This window comes from Xiphias gladius, chromosome 20 (genome assembly GCF_016859285.1).
Source record: "Xiphias gladius isolate SHS-SW01 ecotype Sanya breed wild chromosome 20, ASM1685928v1, whole genome shotgun sequence".
NCBI lineage: Eukaryota > Metazoa > Chordata > Actinopteri > Istiophoriformes > Xiphiidae > Xiphias > Xiphias gladius.
The window spans coordinates 3,404,141-3,423,091 of record NC_053419.1 but is presented as its reverse complement, the minus strand read 5'-3'; the positions used below and the strand labels follow the sequence as shown (position 1 = coordinate 3,423,091).

General features: G+C 39.1%; 1 protein-coding gene across 1 annotated transcript in view; it reads right to left on the bottom strand.

Annotated features, from left to right (window-relative positions):
• shroom3 (shroom family member 3) overlaps window positions 1-18,951 on the bottom strand; it is a 71,763-nt gene that overhangs the window by 45,406 nt on the left and 7,406 nt on the right. The window contains exon 2 of the mRNA XM_040158220.1: window positions 16,226-16,380. Within this exon, the coding sequence (XP_040014154.1) occupies window positions 16,226-16,380 (155 nt within the window). The remainder of the gene's footprint in view (window positions 1-16,225; window positions 16,381-18,951) is intronic.

Genomic DNA, 18,951 nt, shown 5'->3' with positions numbered 1-18,951 from the left:
TGGCCAGATCACAAATCTGATTGCGAGCACTCTTGATTTTCCCAGTTTAGATGCAAATCAGGGTCAGCCCTATTCCACTGGTGGTGAACACATTTTAACCTGTTAAGAGTGCGTTCGTCATTAGTTTCTATGTGTGCGTTCAATCCTGTCCAGTTACAAGAAGCAAAAAGAAAGCTGGGCAACACAATAGAGAATTTAAAGAGGAACAGACAGAGGTGATATACATTCATTCACCTCTAGTCCAGCATTAAACCTGCATGTTCATACTGTAGCTTGAACCAGTCAACACTTTCTCCTGTTCCTCCCCTGCTCCTCAAGTTAAACCACTATGGTGTCTTAATTATGCATTGGGTCTCTTGGATGTACAGCGTTACTATAGCTCGGTGATCCACAAGAACGCTTAAGTCACTGTTAAAAAGAAACCTTTAATATCAGAATTTATACAGTACATGATAAAAAGTACTGTTGTCATCAGATGTAAAACACCTCAGTCTTTAACAGAGCCATTTAAAAAAAAACTTAAAAAAACACACACTCACAGAAACACACCCAGACTTATATTATTACAAGAGTACATTCCACTGCTGTCTACAGTCTTCATACAGCAGACATCTAAACACTATTGTGTACCACACACACACACACACACACACGCACATACAGGTGAACAGATAAAGGCTCGTTAAAGTGAAACCTGTCGAGCTGGTCAGAGGAATTTGTGGCAACCACAACACCCTAAGATCACAAGAACAAGAGGGACCACTTTCCATCTCATCACACACACACACACACACACACACACACACACACACACACACACACACACACACACACACACACACACACACTGCTCACTATGCACTTTTACCTACCACTAAGCTCACCTGGATTCAATAGTTTTCAGGTACCTACTCCAGAGTTTAACAGTAGCATTCAGCCAGAGGAAAGTCTGAATAAAACGCCTTGTAATCTTCAACTGAACCTCATGCTGTTTATCAAAACTTTGTTCAAACCCACAGAACTTTATTTTAAAGTTCAAAATGCTTCCAAAAATACCAACTATATCAGGCTGAATTTTTGGGAGTTGTAGCTAATAGGGACATAAGGCATTGAGAATATATCCATTTGAAGGAATGGGGTAGAGAAATTACAGGTTCCCACAATTACTTAAGTGTGTGTGACAGACAATCACAGGACGCGTGAGAGTTTTTTTCATTTCACTTAGTTCAGAAGTTCATGTGAAAATGGTGAAAAGATTCAGGTGTTCACCATCTGGCAAGGTTGGGAAATCTTTCAAAACCATTCCCGCATCAAAGCTATCTATGCTTTAGACAACAGGTGGGCGATATGGATAAAATATTCTATCACAATAAATGTAATTTTACATCAAAATAGCAATTTATATCAGGACATGGTAAATCTTCAGGAAATGTAATCAAAAGCCTAACAAATAAATAAACAAATGTATAAACAAACAAACAAAAACGATAAGTCCAACTTGGTTGTTTCAAGCTTTCAACCACATGTTGTGGGCTTTCTTGATGGACCGAGCTGTTAAATTGTCATAGAGATGGGTCTAGTTCTTATCATGTGACTGAATATAACTACTGTCTCTATTCAAAGATGGTCTCAGGTGTCAAATGTAAATGTCCTTGATCTTTCTCCAACTATTCACGGACTCCTGATCTATGATCTTTGACCCCCTCCCAGTGGATGCTGTGGCTGCTGGGATAGGCTCCAGCCCCCCATGACCTTGAAGGATATCTGGGTATAGCTAATGGATGGACAAATTAATTGAAGAATATGCACCATGTAATCACAAAGCTGAAAATTAAAAGGTTTGTTAATAAAAAGTGTAAAAAAAGAGAGGGCCTCAAGTATAGATAAAGCAGGACCAACATCTAGGTGATTGTCATGTCAGTTGATATTGTGCTTTAGGTGGTTCTTATACCCAAAGTAAACGACACACAGCAAACCTGGGGCTTTTAGGGCCGCTAGAGTTCTGTGACCCCGGGGCAGTTGTCCACTTTGTTTGGTTGATAATCCAGCCTCGAAACTAAATAACTGACATATCAAGGTAATTCATTACAAGGAGGAAAAATATTGTACATCTAGTGTTGCCATAAATAATTCCTAGTAGTAAAAGCTCTGTTGGTGGACAAATCCACCATCTCATATGACAATACATGGGCATGTGCCGCAAAATTCAGTGTGCATGGTGGTGACTGAGGATTTGAATATGTGAACAGGATGTCAAGCCTACAGCCTTGCCCTGGCTAAGTAAACCTTTGCCATCAGCTGTTTTAATTCCAGCTAAGAGTGAGTATTGGCCAATAAAATGAAACACTGAGCTAATAATTGTTAGAACAAAGAGATTACACGTGTAATAAAAAACGACCACAGTAAAACAAGCACACCAAAAATAAACTCTCAAGAAATCCACGGCTTTGTTATTGTACCTGTAAAGCCGGTCTTCATAAAAAATTGCAGACTTTTTTAAAACTGTAAATCCTTCTTGATATATCTGGGATCCCCAAGCAAAACCCAGGGGGACTTTAAGGGGGACATTTGAGTTAAGCATCTCTTATAATACTCCAATTTAGATGTTTTTGTGTTGCGTTGTTTTATCAGAATTGTGGTTACATAAAAATTCATCATCTGCATCCTTTGTTCTCATTGTTCCATATCACCCACCTTCCTCCAACAATGGAATAAAAAAAAAAAATCTACTTAAAGAGTGTGAGTCTACAAAACCGTCAAAGCCAACGATAGCTATGGTACGGACTCTGTAACGCTCTAGGAGTCCTTGGCTTCTCCTATCACAAATATTATCAACCTCTCAGTCTCTCAAAGGGTTTTTCCAGATACACGGAGAACACTATTGCATAACTCATTCTTAAAGCAGGTGACCCGCTTATCAGTAACTATAGGTCTATTAGCATTATGCCTGTTGTATCCAAGGTGACGGAGAAGTGGGTGCCAGAGCTGATAGTGCTGATGAAGAGATCCAGCTATATGCTGATGACACAGTCATCTCTGCACATGGTTGCACAAAACAGCAAGCTGCTTACAGACTTACTAATGCAATAAGCCATTTAACAGTGTGGCTAAACCAATCACGTCTCAAGTTAAATGTAACTAAAACTATAAGTATGCTCTTCTCAGTAAGGCCATGCACAACGTCTGGCCCAGATTTATTGATATCAGGGCAAAAGCTACATGTTGTGTCTGAGTTTAAGAATGTGGATGCATGAAAACCTGAAAAAATAAATAAATAAATTGTCATATCACTCAACAGAAGTGTAAATAATGTCTTTTAAGTCCACCTACATAAATATACACAATTCAACATGTTAATTGAACTCACTGGGGCAGCCTGGTGGCCTAGGGGTTACATCAACGACCATAAACAACATCATAGGTTTCAATCCGGTTGGGGACACTTGCTGCCAGTCATGCCTCATTTCTCTCTCCCCACATTTCCTGTCATCTTTCTATTACTGGCTGTCCAATATAGGCATTAAATGCCCCAAAATGAAGAATATGTCTCTCAACTAATTTTCAGAGGAAAAGACAGCCTGATGTGTGCTTCCAACACATCTCATCACAGATAGACAGGATTCTGGTAAACACGGTCCAAATTTTGCTTACTAAAAGCAGGTCTTCAATAAACCTGAGTAACCTGTGTGCTTATGTTCTCTGGAGTCACAAAGAGCTCACAAAGACAAACTGATTATGAGCATTAATAGTCAAGACTGCAACTGGACCTCATATGTCATTATTAATAGCAAACAAGGAGAAACAGGACGGAAACAAGGTGCCTGGTTCCATAATATTATGGGGGGATAGTTACAAAGAGTGGTCCAGAAAGTGGTCCAAAGTTTTACTGAACTGCAGCAAACAGGTTACAGGTGAAAGTATATTAAAAGATGTGACAAAGATGTATTTTGGGATCATTTACATTTAAACTTACAGTTATTCCCAGGAAACTTAGACTAAATGTACTACGATACTGTATTTGCCATGCACAGATATTGTGGGAAGCAAGAATTTTCAACATGTTGTGATGTAATACAGAATTTTGCAGAGTTGACCAATATAAACATTGTCTTCTAGTGAAAGAGTTGCCGGAAAAGTCCTCACAAAGTCACCGTGTGAACGGAACTCAGTCCTCACAAAGTTTTAAACACAAGGACACACACACAGATACACACAGAAAGCAGTTGCCTGGGAAACAGTATTGTGGCGGTCTGTCCCTGTAATGACTTCTTCCTCTTCTTTTTCGAGCAGAGAAACTCAAACATTCATTCAGCTCGATTACGTCAACCAACGACAAAAGAGCACAAAAACAGAGTCACTGGAGATGAATGGTAGAAGACAAAGGGGTGGGGGGCACCTACAGAGAACTGCACAACTGTGATTAAAACTTGCAAGAAGACAAAATGACATCGTGACTCATCTCCTGTTCTCCTCTCTATGCAGCTCTTTAACTCTCTCACCTCCCTGCAGTCTGACTCATAGTTTTGGCTTATATTTGAAAAGTCGACTTAATAATTATATTTGTGTAGCACTCTCAAAAACAGACAGTACAATCCGAAATACAGGAATAAACCAACGTGGTAAAATACAGAAATCAAATATGAAATCTAAGACAGACAGTAAAGTGCAAAAGATATTAAGGATAAAAACATAAAACTGACTAGCATTTAAAACAAGATAGTTATTTGGCGAGTCTGAGCTCCTCAGACTAATATTTCCAGAGCCAGGGTGCCCTGACACTAATTCACTTTTTTCTTTTAATATCCATAACCTGTACTGTTGAAAATGGTAGTCCTGGTTTGTGCCACGCCCCTTAGCTCAACTGAAAGGAAATCCTAATGCTACACTATACAGTGGTATTTTAGACAATCCTGTGCTTCGTACTTTGTTACAGCAGACTGAGGAAGAACCTTTATCTTTTCAACATGACACAAATCCAGGTCAATAAAGAAACGTTTTTTCCAGTTTGGTGTGGAAGAACTTGACTGGCCTGCGGCAGGTTCAACATCCGGTGGAAAGCCTTCCAAGATGAGTGGAGGCTGTTATAGCAGCAGATTAATGCCCTTGGTTTAGGAATGAAATGTTCATAATGTACAGGTATCCATATACTTTTGGATATACATGTATATACATTAAAGCCACTATGTATCAAATTATTGTATTGACCTATAATATTACAATTCTTCTTCTAAAATACAATTGAATTCAATTGTGACAATGCGTCCATCCCCCTACCCATAATCCTCTCTATTTAGTAGTTATTTCCTGTAGTTAATGCACCACAGCTCTCTTCTTGGAGGACTAAGACATATTATCAAATATTTAATCAAATCAAATCAATGTTCTTAAATAATAAAATAAATAATAAAGATAGAAAACATAACAAGCTGGAAATAAGGCTTGTGTTATGATTAATCTCTGTGGTTTTAATCGAATCTCTGCTTCAGGACTGAATGAGGAGGGACAGGTGTTGTTTTATCATGGTCAGTTTTGCATTTTGTCTGAGTCACACAAACAAAACAAAACAAAGCATGTGCAAATACTGAGACCAGTGAAGAGCAGGAGGACATGGCAGCCAAACCTGCTCGACAAGATACTGACTGACTGACTGAAAGCAGGGGCTGTGAAGAAACCGACAGGACAAACACTCACTGTAAAACCTCCAGATGCCGTCTGTCGGTCTGCTCTCAGATTCATAACTGAGGAGGCGTACAGTGTAAGAAAACAGCACCATGGGCTCTACCAGTTCTGCTGTTTGTTTACATTTGGAGCAGTTGCTACAGATGTTATATTTGGGTTTGCTTCACTTTGGGTTTGGTGTGAAAAATATCCAGTGAATGATCCAGAATGAGATTAAAGGCAGGAAGAAACTGATACCAGCAAAACAGCATGAAATAGGACGGCAAGGGGACAGCAGCAAATTGCAGGAATCAAATTTTGATGGTGACTGTTTTGTGAATTAACGGACACTTGATGTAATAGTTTTAATGCCAAATAAAACACAGGTCACTTAAAATAAAACTGTTTGTGGGCAGTGTTTTATAGGGTTTATAATGTTTCCCACGAGTAAATTTAAACTGCTTGATATTTGAGGGGGGGAGTTTTTTGACTTTCTCTATGAAAATAGGATTAATAACTTCTAAAGATTGATAGCAAATCTCTAACTGAGCCTATTCTTCTTCTTTCAGAATGTTTTTGTCTAAATCTTAATTTGTATCAATTACAAACTACATGTTTACTTTCATCAGACATTAGGGTTTTTTTTTTAACTAACATCAGCATGCTAACAAATCACCATAAAACTGCTAACATGCTGTTGTTTAGTAGGAATAATGTTTACCATGTTGAACATCCTCGTTTAGTGTGTTAGCGTGCTAACATTTCTTAATTAGCATTTAACACAAAGTACAGATGAGTAATGAATCAACCCACTCAAACCCAGTTTGTATAGATGGGTGCTGAAGCCTAATATTTAATTTTTAATTTTTGATTAAGTGCTGTCCTACTTCTGATTTTGAATATTATTAGTTTTGCAAGACCAAATTGAAATTTAGAACTGATCACAGGATATGTGTAAACTTTGATCCACTGGTGGTGCTACAGGAAAAGGAAAAGGATTCTCCTTCTCAGTGCCATGAAAATCTGTACCCAGTTTATCGGCAACCCATCTAGCCTATAACATCTAATGGTTGACTGGCTTTGCCAACCCTTGAGCCATAATATTTTGAGGCACCAGGTCATAAAACTACAAGAATAAAGACATAATTTTGAAAGACAGAATGATATAATATAGACCTTTACCATGATGGCATGTCACAGGCATAAACAATAGAATTCCATGACAGCTGAATTCCATTTAACTGCTTAAGTGTTGTTCATGCTGGCTAACTGTCACTGTCAAGGCTTACTGGGAAACCTGAAATGAATGAGTCATTTTTAAGTTATTATTAACGCCTAATGTTTTTCTTACTATGACAAGTCAAAATGTCTGCTGTGAAAGAGACCTATTGTAAGAATGAAATCGTAACTTTACAACACCTGATTACTAAAACTGAGTATTAAATGGAAAAATCTCATAATACTATGACTTTACTCTTTAAATATCATCGCTTTTTCATGTACATATTCTCAAGACATATTCTCGTGAACTTTTTCTCATGACTTTGACGATATAATTTTTTTTTCTCTGAGACACATCTCATAATATTTGACTCTTTCTTAAAAATTTGACTTATTCTCAAAATGTTTTTATTTTATTCTCAAAATCTCAAAATATTCCTTGCAGCAATTTGTAGTGTTGTTGTCCCTGTGGCCAAAAATGGTTTTGCAACTAAAACACTGCTTCTTGACCAGCAGGTGCCTCGTGTACCTCTTCATGTGTAACATAACACCAGTGAAGTGCAGACTGCTGCTTACTGGGAATTAGACGACAAAACACTGGTAAACCAGCTGCAAGATGCAAGGCAAGGAATAATACAGGTAACGAATTCACACACACACACACACACACACACACACACACACACACACACACACACACACACACACACACACACACACACACACACACACACACACACAACACAAGGAGTGGTGATAATCTTACCTCACTCATGAGAAAAGCCACAAGTGTCAGGTATCAATTAAAAGAAGACACAAAAAGCCTCAACACACATGCTCCATTGGGAACACACACCCCATCCACACACACATACAAACACAAACACAAACACAAACACACACACACACACACACACACACACACACACACACACACACACACACACACACACACACACACACACACACAGACATGCAACAAGGAAGTTCATTAATGAAAAAAACCTTTCAGCGGTCAGTTGGGCTTCGTCTATCATCCACAGTCTGTCGCTTAGCAGAGCAAATTTCACTGGATTTGATCTTAAGACAGGCTGCTTCCTATGATGTCAGATAATTTGTCTACTGGAATTTAAAGCAATGGTTTAACATTTGGGGAGATACGCTTATTAATTTTCTTTTATAGTGTGAGATGAGATGATCAATATCAATCCCGTGTGTGTGGGTTTAAGTACAGAGCTGTGTGAATGTTCTAACATATACCACTAAACCAAAATTATAAAACACACTGTAGCCTGTCTCATTTGTTTAATCCATGCAACATTTTTTTGTTTTAGGGGGACACTTCCAGGAACTATTTCTTGACAAATAACAGCATATCCATCTGCCCAGCACTTCTGTGCAGAGTCTCAACTTGTTTCCTGGCAACCTTACTGTGATGACAAGACTCTGGAAAGTCATTGCACCCATCCGTTGTTTGCCAAGAAATAGTTGCAACTAACTCCCCCTAAAACCACAACTGTCCAGGTCTAGCAGCCACTTATGGGCTAGAACTGGCTCACATTTGGTCTGATCTATAGAGTCTTAGGTGTGCACCTAGGGGCCCAACACACCAGATGGCCCTCACATGTGCACAAAAAATACAGATATTAAATGGAAAAGTCTTGTTATTCGATGCAAAAATTCCAGCAGCTCAAAAGCCCAACTACATGTACATTTTCACTGGTAAATCAAACTAAATATATTTTCAGAAATACCTTTTAGGTCAAATAGAAATATGAATTTGCCTCAATTTTTGTGTAAGGAAACACAGTTTAAACTATATTGATACTGCAGCTATTGGCCATATTTTTCTATTTTTCCAAAGTGATTAAAACAGTTGTTCCTAGGAGACGTGCTGTCAACGTCTGTAGTGTGCTATTGATTGTACGAAAGACTCTGTGCGTCAGCACACTCAATATGAAATAAAATAATGGACACTACATTAGAGTGCCAAGTCTCAGCTTTAATTTGAGTAGGTTCACATCAATATAAAAAGAACTCTGCATGCCTAGAAATAGCCCTTTTAACACATACGGCCCAAAGTTTAAGGGTTCAAAAGTAATTGTACACATGGCTACTAAATGTTTCTTGGGCAGCTCTGTGACGTTTCACTGTTAGTTCACATGTGGCTCAGAGTTGACTGAGGGTTGCCAGACGTGGAGTAGTCTGTCAGTATGAGGAATAAAGAAGTGACCATTCCAGTGAAGAAGATAATAATGTGGCTAAAAAAATCTATCAAAGAGATACCAAAGGTAGTTGGTTTGCAAAAATCAACAACTGGGTACTTTGTGAAAAAGCAGGTGCACATGTGATGATTTCACTGCTAACAGAAGCTACAGGATGAATGCAGAGGTATACAGGAGCATTCTGTGTGATCAGATTCAGTCAAATAAATCAAAACTCACTGGACAACATTTCATCATTCAGCAGGACAACGATTCTAAACATATGACCAAAGCAACCAAAGAGCTTTTAAGAGTGAAGAAGTGGAATATTGTCGACTGGCTGAGTCAGTTGCATGACCTCATTCCGACTTAGCAGCAGTCCACTTGGTGAAGACCAGACTAAAGGCAGAGAGACCCCACAAGAAGCAAGAATTGAAGGAGGCTGCAGTGAAGCTCTTGGAGAGCATCACCAGGGAAGATACAAAGTGTCTGCTGATGTCTGTGGGTCAAAGATTTCATGCAATCATTGACTGCAAAAGATTTTTCACAAAATATAAAATATGATGATTTTGTTTGACTTCATGTGGATCTGTTCAATTACTGTTGAATCCCTTTGGGGACTATGTGTTTAAAGGGCTCTATCTCCCACACAGTTCTTTCAATATTGACATAAACCAACACAAACCTCAAATTAAAGCTGAGACTCTGCACTTTAATGTCGTATCCAATATTTTATTTCAAATTGAATGTGCAGAAGCTCAGAGCGTGAGGAACAAAGAATGTGTAAATATCCAATCAATTACAGTCTGGACTGTAAGTCGCCTGTCCCTTTTATGACAATCAAAATTTGGAAGGGTCCATTGAGCTGTTAAGTTTGTATTTCATTCAGAAAGTTAAAGTTAGTAATGTAGTCTAACTAGTTGCTGCTCAAAAAGTGGGAGCTTGTTAGCCTAGCTTGCTAATGTTAGCACTGATTCCTACTAAACGCTCCATTTCGTTCATGTAATTTTAACACCCACAGTGTCATCAGCAGCTGCTTCAAACTCAGTGCTGTGTTTGTCCTGTGTTAGCTATCTTTCTTAAAAAAAAACCTTAACTCCCTTTACTTGGTAATTACAATTTTGAGCAAGTAAATACATAAGTCAAAACACACGACAAGGATATATTCTGATGTCTTTGAAAAAAATGAGTTCTAATTTCAGCTGACAAATACAGCCATCATTGGAATCTATATTTATTGGACACTGTGGGCAGCAGGTAAAACAGCATTATTCCCCCACAGGTCAAAGGTCAGTGTTTTGTCCTATATATCAGTTTTATAGCTAAGGAAGGTAAGCAAGGAAGAATATTTGGGAAATGTCCACAGAGCAGAACCACACAGCATTGTTAACAGTAACAAACTATCAGGTTGGTGCCTTTCTGGATTAAACATCCCAGGGGCCTTTACAGATTTCATTCAGCCAAACCCAACAGACTGAAATGAGTGTGACATGCTGAAGTCTGTCGGTCAAAAATTGTTAAGTGTTGTCTCACAATCTCCAGTGCTCAGAATCAGCTGGAGTGAACATCTGATTTACAGCGGATTAAAAGTCCACAGCCAAGACTTGCTCTGAGTTTATCAATCTGGATATGAACATCTCTTTTTTCAGACTGATTACTGGTTATGAATGTTACGTTTTGGTTTTGACACCTCTAAACAGTTGCACTTTCAGGAATAATTAAAGGATAATTTTGAATTATTGCAACCTGGGTCTTATTTTTGTAGTTTAGTCAACCATTTTATCAGTAATAATAACATTCTTGGTACAGTGTATCAAGTTAATAGCTGTGACATGGGAACACAGTGACATTACTAAAAAGAAATCAGGGCCCAGGTTGGTCAGATGATCAGACAATAATAATAATTAAAAAAAGAAAGTAAATTGAAATGAAGTCATAATATATGTAATTTTATATCACAAAATTAATATTTATAGTGATATGGTAAAGTTTCTAAAGTCACAACACCCACCTTGACTTTTGTTTAATTTGTTCTTGATCCATATGAGAAACACACAAAACACCCCTAAAAATATGGACACACACTTCCACACACTTACAGCTCTGATTGGCAGCTCCTCGGAAAACACTCAGGTTTGTTTTCAGCTTGTTGTGAGCACACTAACGGCATGGTTATCTCTCTCTGACTGTCTGTGGCTCTGTGTTTCACTCGCTCATTCGTTTCACTTATTTGTTCTCAACCAATCAGGGCTCACCTGAACGTACCAATCATAGGGAGTGCAGCAGGTATGGAAGAGACAGGGAGAGAGAGAGTCGGATGGACAGACAGACAGGTGTGGTGAGCGAGGCGGTGTCTGACAGGTGCGCCTGGTGTCATCACACACCTTTTGTCAAATTGACACAGAGGATGGAGGACACACACACACACACACACACACACACACACACACACACACACACACACACAGCCAACTATAAAACCAGCTCACACCTGCCACAGAAACTCACACACACAGTACATTCAAACACCTGCCAAAGTCATACACATACTTTTATAACACCTGCTGAATGGAGTAATCTCCCTCTCTGTCTCTCTCACACACAGACACACGCACACACACACAGACACACACACAGCCAACTGTAAAACCAGCTCACACTTGCCACAGAAAGTCACGCAAACAGTACATCCAAACACCTGCCAATGTCATACACACACTTTTATAATAACGGCTGAATAGAGTATTCTCCCTCTCTGTCTCTCTCTCTCTCTCTCTCAAACACACACACAAACACACACACACACACATAGGGACAATAAATCTTTATTGTCCCTGAAAGACTGTTACTGAGCTGCTCAGAGGAGATCTGATGGAAAGGTTCTAGGAGGAATGGAAGAAAGAGAAGAATACGACAGAGAAAATGTAGAGACGTTCCCTTTTAAGGACAAGCGCAACTCATCACCGAAGCCCCGACTGTTAAAGATTCAGTCTGACAATCCTCTGTCCTCCCCACAGTCACACAAGAATATGGATATCAGTTTCATCTCTGTGCTTCCAGTACAGGAAAGGTCCAGAATGTGTTTAGCTTAGCTGAGCAGAAAGCCTAGAAGCAAGGGAGAACTGCCAGCCTAGCTACACCAAGAGAGACAAAATACACCTTCCAACGACTTCAAAGCTGTCTGATTTACATATTGTATCTTGTTGAAGGAGTCATTTTGATCAAAGTCAGTTGGGTTAATTTTCTCATTGACAATGTTAGATGAAAGGCTTGGATGGAAATCTCTGGTTCTGTAATAAAAAGCCAAAGCTACAAGCCAGTGGACATAAAAAGTTAAGTAGTGGAGTCAACTATCCAATCAAAGAGCCTGCAATCCTGTTTTGTGTATTGCAAACAGCGAGCTGAAGCTAACGACTACCAATTATAGAACCCCGAAGCAGTTTAAATCAGCTCACTTTCAAATTATGGATCAGTTTATGAATTCCGTAACTACAATGTGGTGTTGTGTTCCCAACTGCAAAGATGAAGCATTCTGAATTTGCTCCAGCTGTGATTCACTCCTCTGGTTTCTTCTCTGAGGCTCCTGGTTATTAATATTAAGAGCCATCCACCGTACTATACTGAGATGAACTGAAAAAATAAACATGATTTCTCATAAACAAAGTTCAAATTATTCGAACTAATGGTCATAGCATAACTCATAGTATGGTTACATTATTCAGGAGACTGTTTTTATGTTGAGGAACATTGAACGATCATTAAAAGACAAGTTTGAAGTGGAAATTTGGAGTGGGAAAAAATTCTTCTGGAACCAGTAGCTTCTCTCAGCGTCGACAGGCGTCAACTCTGCAAAAAAGATTCCATTTGATTACATTTGTTTTGTCAGATCAGCGGATACAGGCTACTGTACCTTGGTGTCTTCTGCCTGTATGACACGTCCAGTGTGCGCAACAGTACTAAAATCACAGTCTTGTTGGCTTTCTGCAGTCAGGGAATCAGCAGAAAGTAGAAGAGCATCTAGAGCTTTCAACAGTTCTCTGCCTTTCCTGGACACAAGTGCTCAAGGGATAAGGAGTTCACTGGCAGGACACTATGGTCCAAAGGTGAATGTGGCTCAGGTATGCAGCTGCAGAGTTTGACCGGCTGCACAGTCCACTGCACATTGTCACAACATATAAAGCAAGGTTCACTGTTCTAACCTTCTAGTGTGAATCAGGACAAGCTCATTAGAACAGAATAGAATATTCGCACCGGAATTTAATAGACTATGTTGTATATCTACTTTAATAAAAACAGACCTGAGAACAGCCGATCTTTCACAGTTCCCCCTCAGATCCCTACAGGAACCCAATCAGACCAAAACACACACCACTGCTCTCTGCCCGTCTGGAGCATAAATTCTCACGCCTTCCGTCCTTGCCACGCCTTCCCACAAGGCCATGTTTTCTTCTACACCTGTCCTACTGTGTGTGTGTTTGTGTCTAAAGTCTAAAGTCCTGTATTGTGTCATGCCTCTCACGCGTCTTCCAGTAAATAAAAGCCACCAGTAGCAACAGTAGCCTTACTAGCAGTCACACCCCAAACCCAAATACATAGCTGGCTTTGTACCTGGCAAGACATCAATGTGAATACTAAGAGAGATGACATGGCACAACCTCTGGCAGACATATTGGAGATGTCCCTCACTTCCCCTCACTCTCAAATTATTGAATGTGTTCCTAAACACCCAGTGCATCCATTTCTGATTGAATAGTTTGGTGTCCACTTGTTAGCTAACTACAGTGCATAGCTTACCATGCTGTTGCTAACACCTGAGAAGAATGCTAACTAAAATGGCTGAGAAAAGGTAGCATTAGCGTGCATATATACATGTATATACACGTAGATTTTTTATTGGCCCCTGATGTTTATTGTGGCGATGCATCAATGCAGCTGCCATATTGGTATGGTGAAGCAATGCCTTCTAATGTATGCATCTATACACAGTTAAAATCACCATAACTCACTGAATTGTTATTATTATTATTTTATAATATTATTCTTGGCAGGCTTCATAATTCTGTATACTATATTTATTGTGAGATATTCACATTTTCCTCATTTACATTTTGAGTCACACAATTAAAAAAAACACTGTAAAAGTTTTAGTCGCTAAAAGTAAAGTGAGGATGCTTTCAAAGTAATGCCTGGAATAGTTTTTATCTATCAACTGACTTCATACAAAGTACAGGAAATGGATGCGGCATCTATGTGTATCTATGACTTGTGTGTATACTGTAACATCACCAGTGTTGCTCCCTCATTGTTCCATCCTAGTACCCTTTTTTATTTAATAAACTAAACTGCACTCACAACTCACATATAGTAAAATAATAACTAAAATCTCACCAGAGGAGACTAATACCTGCCTGTCCAATAGAGTCTGTGGCCATTATCAACAGTGGCAAATTATGCCAACGTTTTTTTCTATAGACCTCCTCCCTTAAACGCCAGAACTCTGTCGCTAACCAGATGAGATTTATAACTTGTTAGCTTATGTTTGTTAGCTGATATTTGCTAGCTAACATTAGCTAACTCCCTAGTTAAGTCAGCTTAAACTAAGCAAAACTGAAGAATATTAATTAAAATAGTTTACTACTGGAGTTGTTTGCATATGATATAAATAAACGTGTGGATGAATATCTTATACCTTATAAGCTATTTTTACTGTGATCTGCTGATTCTATTGCAGACTGAAATGTTAATCACATACTGTAGCTTGGCCATTGTACTTTTTGCACATGAAATAAATGAAAAACAACAGGTCATGTGCCAATAACTGTAAAATAAGGTTGAAATCTTTTAATGAAGATTAATCAAGTATAGTTAGGATTTTGCAGAAGCTAGCCTTAGCATTTTAATGCTAAATGAAGTTAATGGCTAATTAGCTAGCTAACAGTTAGTGCAGGTTAATGGAGCTGAGAGAGCGTCGGTTCAAAATGTTTTGGCTTAGAAACCAGAGCTAAAAACAAGAGTTCAATTTGATATAGGACGTCAGTGAACGGATCTACAGATAAACAACGAGCTACTTCAGCTAGCTTTCTGTGCACTGCTTCAATATAATGAAAAAGAAAGAGGTGAATTTCTAAGGATTTTCACAGATTTGTGCTTGCTTTTTCTCTGTAATTACATATGTAATGCATGCACCAATTCCTAATGACAGCATAATGAATGATGACATATACCAGGTAATGAATCAGCTAGTGTTTGCCTGTCTCTCTGTGTGTGTATATGTTTATTACAGACAATCGGCTCTGATTTGGACTATGAACCAGGATGTGCAGCAGAGTTCTGTCCTGTCCAATAATTTTGATATTTAGTTCAGTTACCAAGTAAAAATAACACTGAATGGTATAAAGTCAGCAATTGTAAAATAAATCATAACATTGACATTTGTTTGTGTTTCTGATCATTTATAAACTTAATGATAAATCAGTTACATCTTAAAGAAAATCAACACATGAATAAAATGAAAATATTGTTAGTATAATCCTAACTGAATGCCTCCCCCCACTGTGGTAAGTCTTGTGTCAGTGTGTGTGTGTGTGTGTGTGTGTGTGTGTGTGTGTGTGTGTGTGTGTGTGTGTGTGTGTGTGTGTGTGTGTGTGTGATTATTGAGTCTCTAATAAATAAATGATTTTCTAAAATAAAAAAATCCCATTGCTGCTAAATTTCCTGCTCATCATTACCCATCAACCAGAAATATTTCTTTGTCAAACATCATCTCTCTCGCTCTCTCTCTCTCTCTCTTTCACACACACACACACACACACACACACACACACACACACACACACACACACACACACACACACACACACACACACACACACGTATATGTTGATCTAGGTCACTTTTGGGGACATGAGATAAACCTGCTTTCATTTCCTGGAGATTTACCATAATAACCATAACCACTACTTGCCCAACCCTGCCCCTGACCTTAAACATTGACCCAAGAACCAGCCTTTCCTGAACTAATGGTAAAGTAAATTTGGCAGTATCAGTCAGATTCACTTGGGTCAAGTCTTAAAGAGGCTTTGGGCCTCAGTTTTCGGCCATGCAGACACACGCACACACACACACACACACAGAGTCTGTACCTGCGGATGGTGAGCTTTAGAGTCTTGTACGATCCTTTGACCAGAGCAACGGCCTCCTGTCGGTATCCAGTCAGGTCCACATCATTGATGATGATAATTTCATCTCCCACCAGCAGAGGCTGCTCCAAACTGTCCGCCTTACCGCCCTCCTCTACCTGCACAGACACATTAACACAAACACTTTACTAAGAATTTAAGATTTACTCAGAAAATGTGGTAGTGCAAATGTGTGGTGCGGATCTTAATGATTTTGAGGCTGCTATGTGTGTGTATTTAGCTTCTGATTTACTAAGGTAGCACTTTCTTATGCTGTCAGCTGCTGGACTCTCCCTGGTACTGTAAGCTAGGCTAAACATGTTCTGGACCTATCTCTGTACTGGACACACAGTGATGAAACATGTTAAGTCACACTTGCTGTGACAGCTGTTATCGTGGTTTCTATTGTTCTGGAAGGTTGGAAACACTTGTGGTGTGTGTGTGCATATGTTATTTAGCGCGTCACTGTAGGGAAAGGTCTTGGCTGTTTGCCTGGTAGCTTTGTTATTTTAATTCCTGTCTCTCTCTATTATTCTTTTGAGCTTTTTTTCTTTAACAACTCCTCATGCTGAAGATGGCTTGCTCCTTTCTAAAAACAAAATCCATTTCTTAAAAAAAAAACGTGTAAACAATGGATTTAACAGTTTTTTTCTTTTTTCATTGTAAAACTGTGAGTTTTCATGTAACTCATGTACGGACATATGCTATAATACTAGGACTAACAGGCTCTAAACTGCAAAAGAAGATCAATGCTGTTACTTTATTTCTGTGTCCGATACTGTAAATGGATCATCAACCAGGTGGATGCAAACTTATTTCCTGGAACACGACAGAGTTTCCAACCAACTCGTGGAGTCGACATTAATTAGCTAGCTAGCTAGAGCTAATAAAACCTATCAGCGATAGCTGTCGTTGTCATTTCAGCTGCCAAAGTTGACGGTCACTGCCTAGAATTGAGAACCTGCTGAAATCAAAGATCCACAGTTTCAAAAATGACTAACTGGTAAATCGACCACAGTTATCACTGTTAACTGTAGAGGTACAGTGCTAGGTTAAAACTCTACTGCACAGCAAGACTAACCAAGGAGGGTAGGACTAAGCAAAAAGTCAATTGAGTGTTTTTTCTTTTATTTTTTGATAGTTCAGTGAAAAGTAAACAGTAAAAGCAAGAATCACAGTAACACATGCTGATGATTCAACTGAAACTCCCACTTAGATACACACATACACACACACACACACACACACACACACACACACACATATACACACATACACACACACACACACACATACTGTATATATCAGCATGACCCCATGGCTTTATCAGTGCTGCCAATGATGCCTCTTAGCAGCCTGTCAGTGCCGTGTGTGTGCTGCAGTACCAGAGTGTAAGTCTGCATCTGTCCATTTATCACAGTGTGTGGTGTGTGTGTTTTGTCCTTCTTAAGGTCACATTGTCTTGTTCTCTATGAGATAAGGTCAATCAAATCCTGGGTTGGTCGTCAAAATGTCTCTGCACAAACGTCACCGGCTCAGACTGGATTCCAGGACATTCACTGTGTGTAGTGGATGAATTGATTGTGCAATGGCGCTGAAAAGGTTTTCTGCTGTGGCTTTGATTCTCATTTGGTGCACAGTGAAGTCAGACAGTGCAATTAGCATGAGCTGCTCTGTTGCTACCGGTAATCTTTTTTTTTTTTTTTTTAGCAACAGATGCCAGGAAGCTACTAGCCACTATCTCCTTTAGGACTTTCAACTGTCATGCATACTTTGAAGCTAGTTTGTTCAACCCTTGAGAGTTGATCACGGTAGCAGTAAGCGTTTTCTCCATCTTGATGCTAGTGTGGTAAGCAACAGGTTAGTACAATGACTAGATTTAATTGGCCAGCGCACTGTGCTGTGCCAAACTTGCCCAGAGTAAACTTTTTCAGTGCAGTGGTCTCACTGAAATGAAGGAAGAGCTGGCATTTTTGATGCAGTGCTGTTGTCGTTCTGAACATGGACTTCAATCATCGTGATTACTGACACTGGGGACTTTAAGCCTGAGCATATGACACAAGTTCAGTAATAAGACCCCATTTTCAACCTAGTATTAACAGGTGATCTTTATGTGGATAGCTCAGGAAAACCATGTTAAGCACTAATGCTACCAACTTTTCCACTGGTTCTGATTACCTTCTTACAATATACGTAAGGTTAACTTAGTTAGCAGGGCAATACAAAAAAGTGGCCTACAAAAGCCTCCAGCTGTCTCCGTCTCTCTAATAGACCTCCCTTGAGAGTATCCCACATCGCTTTACCTTTACATGAAATGTGCCATGTTTATTGACTGCCTATCTAATTTGCATATTGAGAGCCAATAACAATGCACACCGGAATCAAGATAAGAATGGTTTTGAATGACTTCTACATACAGATAATTTGTTACCCAGTGGAGATGGAGTACAAGGTTACATTCATAAGTTTAAATTTGAGGGAATAATGCAGGGGTCCAGGTCTAGAAAGCTTAACCTGGGACAAGAAGAAAAAAAGTAGCAGCTTGTGAGAGCCAAGCTACTATTTGGTAGCAGGTAGGTACTAAATGGGGAGTTCAGCATGTAAGAGCAATAAGATGCAGTTCCTGTCGTGGATACTAGATGCTGTTTCAAGAAAACTTTTTTTCTGTATTGAAGTGAATGAGAAAAACC